Source organism: Phyllobates terribilis, unplaced genomic scaffold (assembly GCF_046119375.1).
Source record: "Phyllobates terribilis strain yellow unplaced genomic scaffold, ASM4611937v1 Scaffold_5__5_contigs__length_657084704, whole genome shotgun sequence".
Lineage (NCBI taxonomy): Eukaryota > Metazoa > Chordata > Amphibia > Anura > Dendrobatidae > Phyllobates > Phyllobates terribilis.
In genome coordinates, this window is record NW_027362765.1 from 435834866 (window position 1) to 435855056 (window position 20191).

The 20191-nt window shown below is 41.9% G+C and overlaps 1 protein-coding gene across 2 annotated transcripts in view; it reads right to left on the reverse strand.

The window, feature by feature from the left end:
* The window catches only part of LOC141271248 (natural killer cells antigen CD94-like), a 58065-nt gene extending 39446 nt beyond the window's left edge, over positions 1 to 18619 (reverse strand). Inside the window, exons 1-4 of one of the 2 annotated variants that reach the window (XM_073681367.1) lie at positions 18473 to 18619; positions 16715 to 16789; positions 13154 to 13267; positions 3996 to 4144 (exon numbers count right to left, since the gene is read on the reverse strand). In XM_073681367.1, coding sequence (XP_073537468.1) covers positions 3996 to 4144; positions 13154 to 13267; positions 16715 to 16789; positions 18473 to 18560 — 426 coding nt within the window. In that variant the 5' untranslated portion in view covers positions 18561 to 18619. Of the gene's footprint in view, positions 1 to 3995; positions 4145 to 13153; positions 13268 to 16675; positions 16790 to 18472 lie in introns of both variants that reach the window. The other variant, XM_073681365.1, reaches the window with a different exon arrangement.
* Positions 18620 to 20191: the final 1572 nt, after the last annotated feature.

Consider the following 20191-nt stretch of genomic DNA (forward strand, 5'->3'; position numbering starts at 1 on the left):
GCCCCAGAAATGGCGCATCCATAGGATGCGCCAATTCTGGCACTTAGCCTCGCTCTTCCTACTGCCCTGTAGCGGTGGCAGTGGGGTAATAGGGCTGGGGTTGATGTCAGCTTATAATGCCAGCTGACATCAAGCCCAGGTTAGTAATGGAGAGGCATCTATAAGACACCCCCATTACTAACCCCGTAGTCAAAGTTAAAAAAAACACAACACCCAGAAAAAAGTCCTTTAATTGAAATAAACACACAATTCTTTATTGTTCTAAATTAAACCATACTTATCATCATGCCCATTCCAGCTGAAGCCAACGATTTCCTGCAATAAAAGAAAAATAATAAAGCAACATCATCCTTACCTTTCCATGGTTCCCACGACAGCTTCAGCTCTGCTACATTCACATGACAGGCTGGATCGCTGCAGAAAGCTGCCATCCAGCTTGCCATGCCGCAGACACTGAGAAGGGCAGGCATGCTTGCGCTCCTCAGTGTCTGGCTGTGACGGCATCCAGATGAGCAGAGATCATGTCCAATGAACTCAGCTCATCTCATGCACGTCACTGACAGCGTGCGAAAATTCTCCTGCTGAAGCGCTGAGTGCAGGAGAATTTTCCTACGCTGTCAGTGACATGCATGAGGTGAGCTGAGTTCATTGGACATGAACGCTCCTCATGCACGTCACTGACAGCGTGGGAAAATTCTCACGCTGAAGCGCTGAGTGCAGGAGAATTTTCCCACGCTGTCAGTGACGTGCATGAGGTGAGCTCATGTCCAATGAACTCAGCTCACCTCATGCACGTCACTGACAGCGTGGAAAAATTCTCCTGCACTCAGCGCTTCAGTGTGAGAATTCTGCCACGCTGTCAGTGACGTGCATGAGGTGAGCTGAGTTCATTGGACATGAACTCACCTCATGCACGTCACTGACAGCGTGGGAAAATTCTCCTGCACTCAGTGCTTCAGCAGGAGAATTCTCCCACGCTGTTAGTGATGTGCATGAGGTGAGCTGAGTTCATTGGACATGAACTCAGCTCATCTGGATGCCGTCACAGCGAGACACTGAGGAGCGCAAGCATGCCTGCCCTTCTCAGTGTCTGCGGCATGGCAAGCTGGATGGCAGCTTTCTGCAGTGATCCAGCCTGTCATGTGAATGTAGCAGAGCTGAAGCTGTCGTGGGAACCATGGAAAGGTATTTACTTTTATTGCAGGAGATCCTTGGCTTCAGCTGGAATGGGCGTGATGGTAAGTATGGTTTAATTTAGAACAATAAAGAATTGTGTCTTTATTTCAATTAAAGGACTTTATTCTGGGTGTTTGTGTTTTTTTTTAACTTTGACTATGGGGTTAGTAATGGGGGTGTCTTATAGACGCCTCTCCATTACTAACCTGGGCTTGATGTCAGCTGGCATTATAAGATGACATCAACCCCAGCCCTATTACCCCACTGCCACTGCTACAGGGCAGTGGGAAGAGCGAGGCTAAGTGCCAGAATTGGCGTATCCTATGGATGCGCCATTTCTGGGGCGGCTGACGGCTGGTGTTTCTAGCCTGGGAGGGGGCCAATATTCTTGGCACCCTTCCTGAGCTATTAATATCAGCCCTCAGCTGTCTGCCTAGCCTTTGCTAGCTATTAAAATAGGGGGGACCCCACGTCATTTTTTTTGGGGGGGTCCCACATTTTAATAGCTAGTAAAGGCTAGGTATTCAGCTGGGGGCTGATATCAGTAGCCTGGGAAGCTCCGTGGGTATTACGCCCTTCCCAGGCTTCAAACATCTGCCCCAGCTGTCTGCTTAACCTCTGCTAGAGACTAAAATTACGGGGAACCCCACGCCAATTTTTTTTTAAATAAATCCTTTATTTTAACACTAAATGACAAGTACAGCAACCAACACTGTCACTGTACTTCTTATATATGTGACTGACATGCTTCTATCTATCTAATCTATGTGTGATGCTCTATTCTTTCTATTCTAAATTGTCGGGTACCGCTGCTGAATTGCCGGTGCATGAAAACACTAATGTTTTTTTAAATAAATCCTTTACACTAAATGACAAGTACAGTAAGCTGAGCGCTGACATCCAACTTGTCATCATTCAGAGACACGGCAGAGCGCAGGCATTATGGGAACTTCTGATTCCGGTATTCGATATTGTCAAAGTATCGGAAATCAGTATCGGAACTCCGATACCGCGAAAATCGGTCGATACTCGATATTTCAGTATCGGAATGCTCAACACTAATGCCTATATTTTTCTCACTTCATCAACTTAGACTATTTAGTGCTGTTGCATTACACACAAATCGGATTACAAAAATATTTAAATACAAGTTGTAATGTATTAAAATAGGTAAAAAGCCAAGGGGTGTGTGAATACTTTTGCAATGCAAGCCACTGTACATCTAGTATTTTGCATGACCTTCATCATTTTTAAGGACAGCACCAAGTCTAGCCATGGAATGATCAAGTTGGTGACATATTGCAACATCTATCTTTTTCCATTTTTGAGGAATGACCTCTTCTAGAGCCTGGATGTTGGATGGAGAGTGATGATAACTTGTCTCTTCAGAATTCCCAATAAATATTCTATTGGGTTCAGATCAGCAGACACTTGGGCATTGAATCACTTTTATCCTGTTCTTTTTCAGAAATGTAACATTTGTGTGTTTTGGATCATTTTTATGTTGGGAAAGTGCACGTCTACCAAGGGCACGAAGTGATGGTGACATCTTATCTTTCAATATAGAACAGTCTATTTGTGCTTACTTTTCAAAGGGGGTGTACTACTTTAAGTTGAGAACTGTATATATCCATCGGATGAAATAAGTATTGAACACGTCACCAAATTTTCTAAGCAAATATATTTCTAAAGGTGCTATTGACTTGAAATCCTCACCAAATGTTGGTAACAACCCATGCAATCCACACAGGCAAAATAAATCTAACCATAGATGTCCATAAATTAAGTTTTGTAGAATAATGAGAAATGACACAGGAAAAAGTATTGAACACATGAATAAAGAGAGGTGCGAAAACCCATGGAAAGTCATGATACAAGCGGAAATTAATCAGTAATTAGAAAACACATTGATTGTGGCAAAGAAAATGCAGTAGATGTCTAAGCGATCATCTACTACCATAAATGTCTGATGTATACAAACAAAACAATTAATGATAAATCATTTATTTTTGGTCAAAATCCGTTGTGTAACATATGCTGCTAAATCAAGTAGATGTATGGATATAAACTTTGAAGAGTGCCATGAATACATTCTACAGTCAATCTTTATGGGGTGCAGAGAGGGAGTCTATGCCAAAGAGTAAGCCATCAATATTTTGATTGTGGTAAACCCATTTAGAGGGAATGTAACATCAGAAAATCACCTGTTAACTAAATAAGATTTTGGGATAAATTATATTTTAGTTAATAATGTGGCAAAGTGTTTTGTATATCACAATCTGCATTAGAAAAAAAATCTTGCAATTTTCACATTGGCCACTAGGCAATATTACACTCATGTTGCACCTGATCTGTAGAGAAAACTTTTCAGAAGTCTCATTATTATCACAGACAAGATTACAATGACAGGTAATACCTTTGTACATAGCTGGTAACACAGGATCAAACATTAGCAAAAGGTGATGCTGCTCATCCTTTCTACTCAATGACCTTTGCACACATTTGTCAGACTTTTAAATACCAAAGATAGGGTCAGAGACAGAGTCAGACTGTTGCAGTTAAGGTATACATGAATTTCCTGAAAAAACAGGAAGTATAAGTCTAGATTAGCCTCAGTGCTTAGTGTGAAAGTATTAGATATTTATTTGCTTGGTATGAAAAAAAAAATTGTGATATTCAAAAAAAATCACCCATAAAAAAAAATAGATTTCACATAAAAAACATGAATTAAACAGTAGGTAATTTTGAGATGATGCAGTCTCTTTAAGATATAGTTATATCTCAATTTTTATGTTGTTCCCTTTACTAAATATTCTTACCATTTCTTCAGGAGTTTTTGGCATTATAAGACTGGAGTTTTGAGATTCACAAAAGCTCTGTGATTCTTGCCATGACAGCATTTTATCTAGCATGTAGTAACAATTCTTCTGTATTAAAACCCAGTTCATTGGACAAAGCAGACAAGAATCTAAATCAAGAAGACTGAAAGTTAAACGTCTATGAATGAAAAAGCATTGTATTAACAGCAACATTTTACATGATCGCATTCTGTTTCAGTTACTTGACATATAATATTCCAAAAAATAAAGTGTGCATTTAATAAAAAATTGTAAGGCTTATTTTGTACCAAGCTGTTGTTTGACTAAGGCTGTGTGTCCACGATACAGATTTAATGCGTTTCCGTGGTGCCATTTCCGCCGCGAAAAGGCATTAAAAATGCTTATTAAGTTGTCTGCCATATTTCCCAATGATAATCTGCATGTGCTGTGCACGTGCTGGTGAAATTTCCGCTGAGGATTATCATTGCGCAAAAATCTGCAGCACGACCATTTCTTGTGGATAATCGCGACGAAATTGTCGCCATTGACTTGCATTGAACCGCTTAACATCTGCATATATACATGTATGCATGCAGATGTTAAGCGGATCAATGCGCGGATGGTACCCGGGTCTGGAGAAGAGGAGGCTCTCATCCGACCCTGGTACGATTAATAAAAAAAGAATTAAAACGTAAAAAAAAAAAAAAAATTATACTTACTTCTCCGGTGGCCCCCGGTCACCTCTCCGGTGGCTTCCTCTGTCCTCGGCGTCCCGCGGTGTTCAGAAAGGACCTGCAGTGACGTCATTTAGTCATATGATGGTCACACGACCGCTGACGTCGCCGGTCGCGTGACCTGTCAGCTGACTAAATTACGTCAACGCAGGTCCTTTCAGAACACTGTGGTACGCCGATGACAGAGGACACCATCGGAGAGTGATGGTATGGTAAGTATAATTTTATTTGTTTTTTTTACGTTTTAACTCTTTTTTTACTATTGATGCTGCATTTAAAGAGCATAAGTTGGTCACACAATATAAATCAATGCCAGTTGCATGGATTTATATTGTGTGACCAACTTGTTCAGCACTTTTCCAAGTGATGCTCAAAATCGCTTGAAAAAGTGCTTGAAAAAATGCATGCGAAAATGCATGCAAAAGCGCTTAAAAAACGCTATTCCCTGTCAGAAAAAATGCATGTAAAATCCGCATGTACAATCCGCATGTACAATCCGCATGCGTTTTTTTCTGCCAGGGAGATGCAGAAACGCTCAGGAAAAATCCACATCATTCTGCATCGTGGGCACATAGCCTTAACAGTCCAGAGCAGCATTCCTAATTCTGCTGGAATCAATCAATTAACTCGCCCACAGAAATGTATTAAATTTTCTTAGCCTCTTGTAAATATTTGTCATGGAATGATTTGGACAAGCATAAATCTACGGAAACTCTGTGCAGCAGTCATTTAGATAGAAGCGAATATTTTGCCTCACCCAGTGTCTGCATCCCTATTCATTTACTACAATACCTGGCAGAACAGTCATAATAAAGTCGGGAATTGGATGTTTCGCCCCCAGCAGTTCGCTCCCAGCAGTTCGCCCCTAGCAGTTCGCCCCCAGCAATTCGTCCCCAGGTACATTTCTCCCCCGGACATCATTTCATCCCCAGCATTTGGCCCCCAAGATGTTTTGCCCCCGCACATTTCACCCCCGCACATATCGCCCCCAGTTCACCCCCAGCAGTTCGCTCCCAGCAGTTCGCCCCTAGCAGTTCGCCCCCAGCAATTCGTCCCCAGGTACATTTCTCCCCCGGACATCATTTCGTCCCCAGCATTTGGCCCCCAAGATGTTTTGCCCCCGCACATTTCACCCCCGCACATATCGCCCCCAGTTCACCCCCCGATGTTTCGCCCCCAGCAGTTCGCCCCCGGATGTTTCGTGTAGGGTGAGGCCTACTGATTCCAACTATACCTCACTTGTTTAGTTGCAGTTTGATTCTCTGCTCAGCTTCAAATTAGAAGTCCTGCCTTTGAGATACAGTGGTCTACCATATTCATAAGCAGAGTGGTAACCTTGTCCACCAACCATGATTTGCAGGTATCCAGCCATTATCAATCACAGCCAGAGGACAAGGTTGTCGCATCAAACCTGCATCACTAGATATCAATTTTAGTGTAGAATTTTCTGCTATAAAATAGCTGCAGATTGTCTGCTGCAACTACTTAGTGCATGTGAATGTACCTTAAGGATTCATTAACATGTTTCCTAACCTCTGTGGATTATCCACAACTGTACAGTAGATATGCAGCTATTCTGGTGTAGATAATTCTACACCAAAATCTCCATTTAGTTCTATGGATTTAGGTGCAGGTTTTAGTGCAGAATTTTAGCCCCTTGTCTGAATGGCTGGAATCTTCGAAACATCCAGGGGCGAAACGTCTGGGGGCGAATCTTCCTGGGGGCGAAATGATAGGGGCGAAATGTGCGGAGACGAAATATACCAGGGGGCGAACTGATGGGGGCGACCTGCTGGGGGCGAAACTTCCTATAACCAATAAAGTCATGGTTATTAGAGATTGGAGAATTTATTCAAATGGAATTAAATTATACTTAAATTTTGCAAAAATCCACATTCTGGAGAATGTTTCACATGAATTCAGAATAATGATGGTCAGCTGCGGCCACCACCTTGCTGAGTAGGAAAAGAGCCAGTAAAAGGTTGGAAAAGATAAAAAACATACTCCCCTTAAGGCTCACCTCTTCGAACGCCCCTGATGCTTCTTTCCCGCTGTCTTCACGTTTCCGTCGCATCACATTTTTGTTAGGGTGTCCACTCTATGTCAGGGCTTCCAGCCATGAGGAGACCCCGGAGTTAAATGGGTTATTCAGGCGGAGGTGACCGAGTGGACCGGGAGGACCGGTAGGAGGCTCCGGAGGGACGAGCGCAAGAGAGAGCACTGTGATAGCGTGCAGCGCCGCCGGCCGGCGGAGGGCGCCAGGTGGTGGTGACCAGGAGGTGACCAGGAGGTGACCAGGAGGACCGGTAAGAGGCGACCGGAGGGGCGAGCGCGCTGTGATAGCGTGCAGCGTGCAGCGTCCCTAGAGGAGGTGAGCGAGGGGCAGGAGGCCGCGATAAGCGGCCCTACTGAACCCGAGTGTGTACTGTACTGTATTGTATTTGTATTTGTATTGTAATTGTATTATATTTAAGTGCTCCCCCCCCCCCCGGCCTTATTTAAATTAATCCTGTCCATATTTGATCGATCTCCCCTATCCATATTTAGTACAACTCCCCCGGCCACCTTTAGTGATCCCCCAGTCCATTTTTAATTGATCACCCCCTGTCCATATTTAAATTGATTCCCGTGATCACCCCCCATCCATATTTAACTGATCCCCCTGACCACATTTAAATTGACCCCCCATCCTCATTTAATTGATCCCCCCGACCACCCCCCGTCCATATTAAATTGATCGCCCCGACCACATTTAACTGATTGACCCCCCCAGCCCATAATCAATTGATCCCCCTTGTCCATATTTAATAGATTCCCCCTGTCCACTTTTACTGATCCCTCAGTCCCTATTTATTTGCCTTATCCCCATCCATATTTAATTAACCCCCTGTCCCCCTGTCCATAATTAATTGATTGATTCCCCAGTCCACAATTAATTATTTCCCCAGTCCATATTTATTGATCCCCAGTCCATAGTTAATTGACACACCGTCCATATTTAATTAATCCACCTGACCTACTCAGCTGATTTCCCCGTCCATACTTAATTGATACTTAATTGATCCCCCGTCCATACTTAACTGATCCCCCGCCGATATCTAATTGATACACTTGCACATCCCTAATTGATCCCCGTCCATACACCTATATATAAATAATTGTGTTTTGTACTTGTATATATATACTGACTGTATCCCCATATTTAGAATGACATCCATGTTGGCCGGAGCCGTGCAGTGTACATCTTGCGCAATGTATGCATTCCGTGAGCTACCGCTCGAGGATCCATACTGCTGCGAGAGATGTGAGCATATCGTGCACTTGGAAGCCCAAATTCTGGATCTAAGTGCTCAGATAGCGATACTGAGGAGCATCGACAACATGGAACAGAGTTTGCTGCTCACCGAGCAGACACTCAATGGGTCAATACTGGGGGTGGAGCATAGAGGGGAAGTGCAGGCTGAACAGGCAGGGAGCTGGATAACAGTTAGGAGGGATAGAGGGAAGAAGTATAGGAAGGCTGGTTCAGAACCAGCATTATTGGAGCACAACAGATCCTCTGACCGCCGGGGGAGTGTATGCTCCAGTAATGAGGGGGAGGGGGGAAGTGTAGGGCAGGCAAGACAGGTCCTGGTAGTGGGTGACTCTATTATTAGGGGTACAGACAGGGCAATCTGTCACAAAGACCGGGATCGCCGAACGGTGTGCTGCCTCCCTTGCGCTCGAGTCCGGCACATCACGGATCGGGTTGACAGGTTACTTGGTGGGGCTGGCGAAGACCCAGCGGTCATGGTCCACATCGGCACCAATGACAAAGTGAGTGGTAGATGGAGGGTCCTTAAAAATGATTTCAGGGACCTAGGTAGGAAGCTTAGGGCAAGGACCTCCAAGGTAGTTTTCTCAGAAATACTACCAATCCCGCGAGCCACACAGGAGCGCCAACGGGAAGTTAGGGAGGTGAATAAGTGGCTAAAGAGTTGGTGCAAGGCAGAAGGGTTTGGGTTCATGGAGAACAGGGCCGACTTCGCGGTCGGCTACAGGCTCTACCGTAGGGACGGTCTGCACCTCAATGGGGAGGGTGCAGCGGTGCTGGGGAAGAAGATGGCTAATAGGTTGGAGGAGTATTTAAACTAGAGACGGGGGGGGAAACCAAGGAAATAGGTGGGATGTGAGGCAAGCAAGGGGGAAGGGGAGAATTGAATATAATGAGGGTGGAGAGGGGGGTGGGGATAGTACAGTTAGATCGATAGAGAAGAATAGGATGCTAACTAACCCCAAAGTTTTATCTTGCATGCTGACCAACGCAAGAAGCCTGACCAATAAGGCGGATGAGCTGCGGGCGCTTATATCGGAGGAGAGGTATGACATCGTAGGTATAACAGAGACTTGGTTAGACGATAGCTACGACTGGGCAGTAAATTTATTAGATTATAGTTTATTTAGAAGGGACCGGAAACAGGGGAAAGGCGGAGGAGTCTGCCTATATGTAAAGTCATGTCTAAAGCCCAGACTAAGGGAAGATATAGGAGAGGGAGAAGAGGGGGTTGAGTCCATGTGGGTAGAGATAGAGGGGGCAAAAAATAATAATAAAATATTACTGGGGGTCTGCTATAATCCACCAAATATAACAGAGGAGAATGAGAATCTGCTATTAGGACAAATAGACAAAGTAGCAAAACATAATGAAGTGATTGTAATGGGGGATTTCAACTACCCGGATATTGACTGGGAAACAGAAACCTGTAGATCTCAGAAAGGAAAAAGGTTCTTGACAAATATTAAGGATAATTATCTCTCCCAACTAGTGCAGGAACAAACGAGAGGGAAGGCCATGTTGGACTTAATATTGACTAATAGGCCTGATAGAATAACTGAGGTACAGATAGGGGGGCACCTAGGTAATAGCGATCATAATATTATCGATTTCAAAATGCCCTTCAGTAGGGTTATCAATAAGAGAACAACAAAAACATTAAACTTTAGGAGGGCGAAGTTTGATCAGCTGATAGAAAACCTTCAACTTATTGACTGGGACAAAGTTCTTAATCAAAGGAATACGAATAGTAAATGGGAAACCTTCAAAAGAATTCTGAATACTCAGTGCGAGAGATATATACCGTATAGGAATAAAAGGGCCAGAAATAAGAGGAAACCAATATGGTTGAACAAGAACGTAAAAGGGGCGTTAAATAGCAAAAAAGAGGCATTCAAGAGATTAAAACAGGAAAACAGTAAGGAGGCACTAATGTGTTACAAGGAAAAAACGAGAACCTGCAAAAAACAAATAAAAATAGCAAAGGAGGAAACAGAGAGACGTATTGCTAGGGAAAGTAGATCAAATCCCAAACTGTTCTTTACGTATATAAATAGTAAAAGGATTAAATGGGATAATATTGGACCGATAAAAAGTGATGAAGGCAAAATCATAGAGAAAGATGAGGATAAAGCGAATCTATTAATTAATTTTTTTTCGACAACTTTCACAAAGGAAATAGAACTAACAGGCGAAATGAGAAGTGACAAGCTTAATCCTCCACTAAGTATGACAAATCTAACCCAAGTTGGGGTACAGAAATGCCTCAGTAACATTAAAATAAACAAATCACCAGGACCTGATGGCATACACCAACGGGTACTAAGGGAACTAAGTAATGTGATAGACAGACCGTTATATCTTATATTTAAGGACTCTGTTGAGACTGGGTCTGTACCACTTGATTGGCGACAGGCGAATGTAGTGCCAATATTCAAAAAGGGAGCAAAAAGTGACGCCGGAAACTATCGGCCGGTGAGTCTGCCGTCCGTTGTGGGCAAAATTTTTGAAAGCTTCATTAAAGAGGCGATTACGAAGCATCTTGATGCTAATAATCTTTTAACCACGAACCAACATGGATTCATGAGGAATCGCTCCTGCCAAACAAACCTGATTGACTTCTACGAGGAGGTTAGCTCTCGAGTAGATCAGGGGGAACCAGTGGATGTCGTGTATCTCAACTTCTCAAAAGCGTTCGATAGCATGCCACATAATAGGTTGGTATACAAAATGAGAATGATGGGGCTGGGGGAAAATGTTTGCAAGTGGGTAGCTAACTGGCTAAGGGATAGAAGGCAAAGGGTGGTTATAAATGGAATATACTCAGATTGGGTAAGTGTCACTAGTGGGGTACCACAGAGGTCTGCACTAGGCCCAATGTTATTTAATATCTTTATTAACGACATAGTCAATGGGATAAATAGTAAAATATCAATATTTGCAGATGACACAAAGTTATGTAAAACAATTAATATAAAAGAGGACAGTGCAGACCTACAGAGGGATTTGGATAAGCTGGGTAGGTGGAGCATTAAATGGCAAATGAGGTTTAATGAGGAGAAATGTAAGGTCATACATATGGGAAGGAAAAATGGAAGTCACCAGTACTCACTAAATGGGAAATCATTGGGGAATTCAGAGATGGAGAAGGACTTGGGCATCTTGATTGATAGCAAACTAAATTGGAGTGCCCAAAGTCAGGCCACTGCTGTAAGGGCAAACAGGGCAATGGGATGTATCAGAAGAGGTATAGCTGCAAAGGATGAGAACATTGTTCTTCCACTGTACAAAGCACTGGTCAGACCACACTTGGAATACTGTGCTCAGTTATGGGCCCCAATATATAGAAAAGATTTAAATGAGCTTGAGAAGGTACAAAGAAGGGCAACAAAATTAATAAAGGGAATGGAGGGACTGCAATACCCAGAGAGGTTGGCAAAACTAGGACTATTCAGCCTGGAAAAGAGAAGGTTGAGGGGGGACATAATAAATGTGTACAAATATGTTAGGGGACAGTATAGAGATCTTGCCCGGGATTTGTTCAAAAGGAGGGATATTACGGTAACAAGAGGGCATTCACTAAGACTGGAAGAGAAAAGGTTTCAGCACCAGTATAGGAAGGGGTTCTTTACGGTAAGAGCAGTGAGAATATGGAATTTACTGAGTGAGGAGACGCTAATGTCGGATTCACTACACCAGTTCAAGAGGCGACTGGATGCATTTCTAGATACCAGGCAGATTTCAGCGTATACTTAAAAATAAAATAAAATAGTAGGTTGATACAGGGATTTATTCTGACTGCTAGTTTCAGAGTCGGGAGGGAATTTTTCCTCAGGTGAAGATTGGCTAAATCATTTGGGGTTTTTGCCCTCCTCTGGATTAACTTTAGCAATTACAGAACTAACAGGTCGAACTTGATGGACGCAAGTCTTTATTCGGCTTTACAAACTATGTTACTATGTTACTATGTTCACGAAAGTCTGCAGTCACTTTCTGTGACTGCAGACTTGTGAATCCTCACATTGTGCACAGTGTGCACTGTCATGATTATAATCCTTATATAATTCCATATTAACATATCGAGAAAGATATATTAATAACCTGTATGCATAGCGACTCACAAATTATATAAAAAAGGGGAGAACCAAGAATCCATAAAGCTATGATAAACTGACAATTTTATTATAAACAATTATTTAAAAAAAACACATATGATTTGTTATTTCAATGAAAAAAGCTTTTTCTTGCCGTATCTGTTAGAAATAGATGACAACGGGTGCCACATTAATGGATCAGTAACCCATTGACAACAATGTTAAAAAAACATATCTGGCAGAGATCAGTTAGTGAATGACAGACTAAAAAGTTGTCAAGAAAGAAAGAATTGTGCGGTGTTAGGAAAGCGCTAGAACAACTAGACAGGGGATTACGGTTATAACACACAAACCTTTTATTGTTTAATACGCTCTCTAATGCCACGACACGTTTCGATAGCAGAAGCTATCTTCCTCAGGTAGAGGACGATAGATAGCTTCTGCTATCGAAACGCATTGTGGCGTTAGAGAGCGTATTAAGCAATAAAAGGTTTGGGGGGTTATAACCGTAATCCCCTGTCTAGTTGTTCTAGCGCTTCCCTAACACCACACAATTCTTTCTTTCTTGATTGCTAATCTCCCTTGTGGAGAGCGGTGCAAGCTACTCTGTTTACAACTAGCTTACTAAAGGACCTGCCGTGATGTCATTGTGGAACGCCCACTTCGGTCACACTGTCTCGTTCATGTGACCGCTGAAGCAGGAAGAAACGCCTTACAGCAGTCGCTATTAAGCTGCGGTCATCTTACAGACTCCTACCTGGAAGCGTTTTCCCATGTTGTGCAGGGCTCCTTGGCACAACAGGACCAGGTGAGTGGTCACAACGTTCTCCCCCTTCCCCCCACCCCCAAACCTCAGACTCTTCACCATTGGCGCTCCAACTGCTTTTGTTTTCCAGGACTAAAAAGTTGTGTCAGCACAACTTTTCTCCTAACGGATTTCTGCTTGATCCGTTCTAACGGATCATTACCGGACATGTGAACATAGCCATTCACTTGTTATTTGTTGAAGGTTTTTACCTTTTTGTTCATCTTCATTTTTCATGCACAGCTCATTTTTCACATTCGCCAGCGTTTGTGAGATGCTTTTGATTCTATTTTGATAATACTTTTGCCTTTCAGATGTCTGCAATACTTTGGACAAAAATATTTTACAAACCGTAGTAAAATGTATGAAAAATAATTAAATTATTTCAAATAATATATCATGGTAAAACAATACGCTTTTGGTAATTTTGTTTAAAACACCACACCAAACTTTTTTACTCAACCGATCAGTGTCCTCATCTGTTTTCAGCACCACATAACAGCTTCTGGTAAGCTGCCTGATCACAGTGTGTTCATTCTGAATTCCCAAATACTTGCATTAAAAAGATTTAAAAAAATGAATTCCGCTTCATACAGCAACCACATTGACAACAATGGCGGTCACAAATCCAGAGCAGGCCTGAAACTGGGTGAAGTTGGCTACAAGTAAGTATATGACTACATGCATTATACTCACATAGGTGATTCCTAGCAAAGGGAGGAAAAATGCTGGAGTGGTGCTTTAAATATGAAATAATGGCTGGGTAACTGACAAATATAAAGCTCAGACTTATAGTTTACCTTACCTCAAATTTAAAATCTGCAATTATTGAGTGATTAGAGATGTTCTAATCTTCTCAAATGCATATTCACCAGGTTCATAAAAATTTTTCCTAAAAATTTGATTTGCAGCTACTCAATTCAACATGAATCTCCAAACTGAAAAGTCTCTAAGTGCCCACAAATGATGTGTATCCAACCCTTTTCATGCTCTTTAACAAAAACACAGCCTTAGAAATGTGAAAGTGATCTTGCCATAAAAATGAATGTTAATCGGAAGTAACCAACAGTCCATTTAATAACACAGCAGAGTGACAAAATGTAATCTTTTTTAAAAATGAAACGGCTGTCCAAAAATTATCCCTCGTAGTTATTTATGGTCAGACAGACCATTCTTTGCAGAAAATTAAAACTACCAGAAGTACCATAATGTAACTGACATACAGTGGGTATGGAAAGTATTTAGACCCCTTTAAATTTTTCACTCTTTGCTTCATTGCAGCTATTTGATAAATTCTAAAAAGTTCATTTAAAGTACACTCTGCACCCCATCTTGACTGAAAAAAAACAAATGTAGAAATTTTTGCAAATGTATTAAAAAAGAAAACTGAAATATCACATGATCAATCATACGTATTCAGACCCTTTGCTCAGTATTGATTAGAAGCACCCTTTTGAGCTAGTACAGCCATGAGCCTTCTTGGGAATGATGCAACAAATTTTTCACACCAGGATTTGGGGATCCTCTGCCATTCTTCCTTGCAGATCCTCTCCAGTTCCGTTAGGTCGGATGGTGAACGTTGGTGGACATCCATTTTCAGGTCTCTCCAGAGATGCTCCATTGGGTTTAGGTCAGGGCTCTGGCTGTGCCAGTCAAGAATGGTGTAGAGTTGTTCTGAAGCCACTCCTTTGTTCTTTTAGCTGTGTGCTTATGGTCATTGTCTTGTTGGAAGCTGAACCTGCGGCCAAGTCTGAGGTCCAGAGCACTCTGGAAGAGATTTCCAGGATATCTCTGTACTTGGCCGCATTCATGTTTTCTTCAATTGAAACCAGTCGTCCTGTCCCTGCAGCTGAAAAACACACCCCTAGCATGATGCTGCCGCCACCATATTTCACTGTTGGGATTGTATTGGGCAGGTAATGAGCAGTGCCTGGTTTTCTCCACACATACTGCTTAGAATTATCACCAAAAAGTTCTATCTTTGTCTCATCATACCACAGAATCTTATTTCTCATAGTCTGGGAGTCCTTCATGTGTTTTTGAGCAAACTCTATGTGGGCTTTCATATGTCTTGCACTGAGAAGTGGCTTCCGTCGGGCCACTCTGCCATAAATGCCCGACTGTTGGAGGGCTGCAGTGATAGTGGACTTTGTTGAACTTTCTCCCATCTCCCTACTGCATCTGTGGAGCTCAGCTAAAGTGATCTTGGGGTTCTTCTTTACCTCTTTCACAAAGGCTCTTCTCCCATGATTGCTCAGTTTGGCTGGATGGCCAGGTCTAGGAAGACTTCTGGTCATCCCAAACTTCTTCCATTTAAGGATTATGGAGGCCACTGTGCTCTTAGGAGCCTTGCGTAAAGCAGAAATTCTTTAGTAACCTTGGCCAGATCTGTGCCTTGCCACAAGTCTGTCTCTGAGATCCTTGGGCAGTTCCTTTGAGCTCATGATTCTCATTAGGTCTGACATGCACTGTGAGCTGTGAGGTCTTATATAGATAGGTGTGTGCCTTTCCAAATCAAGTCCTATCAGTTTAATTAAACACAGCTGGACTGCAATGAAGGAGTAGAACCATCTCAAGGAGGATCACAAGGAAATGGACAGCATGTGACTTAAATATGAGTGTCTGAGCAAAGCATCTGAATACTTATGACTATGTGATATTTCAGTTTTTCTTTTTTAATAAATTTGCAAAAATTTCTGCATTTCTGTTTTTTTTCAGTCAAGATGGGGTGCAGAGTGTACTTTAATAAGAAAAAAATGAATTCCGTACTAATGGCCCCCATCCTGACCCCTATCCTTTTATAATGGCATCGGTCCTGGCTCCCATCCTGTAATAATGTCGTCTGTCCTGGCCCTTCTTGTAATAATGTATAATAATGTCTGTCCTGACCCTTCCTATAATAATGTAACTAACCTGTAATAATGTCCGCTGCCCTGCCCCCCATCCTGTAATATTGCCCCATGTTTTGGTGATTTTCTCCAACACATAAAAATAAGCAATTCCTCTCACCTATCCTTGTTCTTACGGGGAGCAATGTCCTCTTTCTCCTCCATAGCTGGGTAAGGGGGGCGAACAGTGCATGTCAGTAACATCATACACCACCTGTGTGGGGCAAGCTGATGTCAGCTGTCTGCCTCTGATTGGCAGGAGGCCTGTATAGCTATTGGGGTGGGGGGGAGCCAGTGGCTCTTTGTGCCAAATACATTTCAGCTGAATGTGCGCCCTTGGATGTGCATTCAATTTAAAATAGCACTTCAATTTGCTGACCTCCTGATTCCATGAACCTGGTCGCAAACTCTGCAACTGCGATCATTATGGCTCTGGGGGTGATGCCTCTACTGCTGCTGCTAGCAGCTCCCATTTTCTTAGTATGTCTTTTTTTTTTACAAACAATTTATACAAACACTATAATTAACTTTTAACAATCTCTTTGAATAAAATTATAAAACCCTTTTGAAAAAAAGTGCAAGGTCTCTGCTGTCAGTCAGTGCTGAGAGCGTAGTTACAGCCGCCACTCTCTATACACAGAGCGGCGACTGAAATCAAGCCGGCGCCACCTCTATGACTAGAAGCCAAACATTGGACAGGTTCAGAGCACTATTTACCTGCAGATTAAGTTCCTACCTGTAGATTAACAGTGTTATTTTACAAGACAGACTCCTTTTAATCGTTAGTGAAACTTTGTTTAGTAATGGCAGGCACTTTAACACAGTGAGACTTTTATCAAGACTTACATAAAATAGTCATTGTTAACAAAGCAAGGAGAAGAATACCAATTAGTATTCCTATGATAATGTATGTTTTCTTCTGACTTCTGCAGAGATTATGATTATGCTCAGAGGAAACACCTGCAAGGAAACAAATAAAGGAACTGAATTCTAATAAATTATGAACAGACTTGTACAGCAATTTCATGTAAAATGACCAAGACTTCCCTATTATTTTCACTGTTCGACAGTCAATCTATCTAACAGCCGTGACACTTGCAGGCGCGGCGACAATGAATGAAATGCCGGGCACGTCAAAGTACTCAGTGAGCACCCAAGTGTACTTGCCAAAAGGGTTAATGAGACAAACTCGATCAACACTTATTTTCACCCTTTCAACAATTTCACCAAAGAGGGTGTAAAATATACTATTTTTATTTGTGCAGAAGGGTTAGGGGGAATGGGCAGTTTTATGTGTGCAGCACCAAGATCTTGGTGCTTCAGGCACCTTTATCACATAATATGTACAGTGAGATGGTTTTTATTGGGGTCCAAGAAGCTCAAAGTTGCGTCATTGTGATCCCTTTATGTATAATAAAAACTGAAAACCACTCTCAATTTTCTGTCCTCTGCAGAGTGCAGATAGATGATAGAAACCACTCGTAATATTACCAAAAAAAGAATGACAGCAATAAAGGCGCCAATTGTTTCAAATGTATAAAATGAGAAATATGAGAATAATTAGTAGACATGTTATACAGTCTCCATAATAATCTTCAAAAATATTTAGCATCAAGATAAGATAATTTTCTGTCTGTTAGGCTTCTGTGACATCAGAAAACAAGGTGCCATCACAATAGTTTTAGTGAAGTGATTGTTTGGTAAACCAAAAATGTTTGAGATAGGTAACATGTAGACATGAGCAAATAAATTTGACTGGAATTGAATTCCCCGATGTCCATTTTTTTTGCATTCGCATCCACTCGGATTCAGCAAAATGGTTGCTACTGGCCATCATTTTTCTGAACCGTAAAAAGACATCAAAATGTTCAGGCTGGACCGGGACCTTCCATTTTGAGGAAGCCCTGGAAAATTCTTTGCAGGTACTGCAAAGATTTAAATGTCATAACTTCACAGTGAGCACCATGACCTTGCCTGCGTATGTGCAGACCTTCTGGGTCTCCTCAAAGCCAGAAGTCCCAACTAAACATGAGAGACCCATGGAATTCAGCAAGAGTGGAGGTGACCTGAAGATGCTGCAAGAACTAGAAGGATGGCAGTGAGGAAAAGAGGGGCCTGAGAGGTGCGCGGCCCCCTTTTTATAGGTTTTTTTACATCTTCCATTTATTATGATCTTGGGTTGATGAGATCCCAGAGCATAATAAGGGATATTAATTTCAAAATAATCAAATTTTCTGGGAAAATCCCCGTGAACAGGGGAATGTGAATTTTGCCTGATCCTCTTATCTCTAGTAACATGACATCTAGGTTTAGTCAGGCAAAATTCAAGAGATCATAAAAATGTTTCAGAAAAATGAGTGACCTTACAAGTGTGTTTTCTTCAAGTAATCTGATGTGACAATATAATTCCTTTCTGTTATGTAAACTAATGTGATGTCATAACTATTTTCATGCATCAAATCGACAGTTGAAAATCATAGACTGGGTTTCTGTCATTTTAGTGTCCGCTCCGGATATGGGAATAAGACCTTAAAGCTCAGCTCTGTGAAGGGGGGGTTCAATAAATGAATAAATAGATATGTCATACATTTAACACATATTCATGTAGCTTATAATTATAAAGTAATGATTTTGGGCACCTACCTTCTGTGTTCTTCTCCAATGTACGACTAATAGACACACAGCTGGAATCATAAAACCTAAGGTCAGCATAGGTTATCTCTTCAGCCATTGGAAGAGGGAAATAAAGTGTCTGAGATTTTTGATACAAGCACTATATGTACTTCCGAATGACATAAATAACTGTAAATACAGTCAAACTTCCTGATGACACATCTTGTGGTAAGAGGTTTTCTGCTGAATAACAAACCAAATTTTATAAACTGCTTAGTTTACATATGGAAAAAAAAGCTTTCTTGAGGAAATACAAGGGGAGAGCTAAGATAATCGAGCCACAAGAAATTGCAGCTCCTTGTTCAAACATATTTTTTAGGGGACAGTTAAATAATAAAGTAGAATCACAATTTCTAAAAATTGTCCGCTTACAGGCATCACGTGACCCTGGCTGCAGCCGGCTCTGACATCCGCTGATGTCGCATCAAGTTTCGGCTGCAGCCAGGGGTCTCTCTTCAGCGTTCCACCAGTGGATGCTGGGCTGTGGGTGGGGTTACCCCATGCGTCACAAACAGCATCCACTCTCTCCCTCTCCTCATTCATCGGGTAAGCGCATGGTGGATGTTGGGTGTGATGCGCAGCGTTACCCCACCCACAGCCAATCATCCACCAAGGGGACCACATCACTGATGACATGCCTAACTTGACATGACACCAGCGGAAGAAAGAGCCAGCTGCAGCCGGGGATCACGTGATGCCTGTGAGCGGCCAGTGAATGCGCCGCTCACAGGCAATAAATACAACTAAAGGTATTACAAAAATACTTATGGCCACATGCTAAATACATTGGGCCAGTTCAAAAAAGTACTGGACAACGTCTTTAAATATTTAGCACCAGCTGCAAAAAAAAACACTTTTTAAACTATTATTGAAAGCATTTAGCTCTATACTTACTATGAAAACTATATGTAGTAGTTGCTTGACTGTAAATGAAAATAAGTTTGATATAGAGGAAAAGGGAATTATAGGAAAGGCAGTGCCAGACATATCATTGGTGCAACGGCTCAAGAGATAAGTGGGCCCAATTCCATTTTCACCTTTTCACCCCCAAAGCAGATGAAACTTTGCATTACAATGAGCCTTTGGACTGTCAAGGGTCTACATAATATTCTTGCACAGGGACTTTTTTTCAGTGTGTGTCTACCAGTAAAGAAAGGGGAAGAGTTAATCCTATAAATTGCTATAAAACACATGAGAGATATAAGCACACAAGAGTTTCTCTTCCTCTATTTATTTTCCATTCTGCTTTTTGTTGAAGCTCTTCATATGGATTTAGTGTTTACCAAATTATGAAATCACAGTAATTGTAAAAACTTGTTCAAGAAAATATAACTTTTAAGACAGAGTTCATATAATAAATGCCACACAGACAATGTTCTTACAGAAAGCGCCATAGAGTGCTGAAAGAATAATGCCAACATAATACTCATAGTGCTCCAGTAATGGACATGTGATTCACAGTATGGGAAAGACTAAGTGCAACATGAAGGGATGAGGGGAAGGAAGCTCAGACACTAGAGAAAGGAGGAGTGGAGACCCCTAGGCAGAACTAATATAACCCTGCCTCCCCTAACCTAAGCCCTCTATGTCCCTAGAGCTAGGCCCTGGATAGGGAGGGGGTGAGCACTGGTCTAGGAAGACAAACAAAGGGGGAGAAACTTAGCTTGAGCAAACTCCAGAGAGATAACA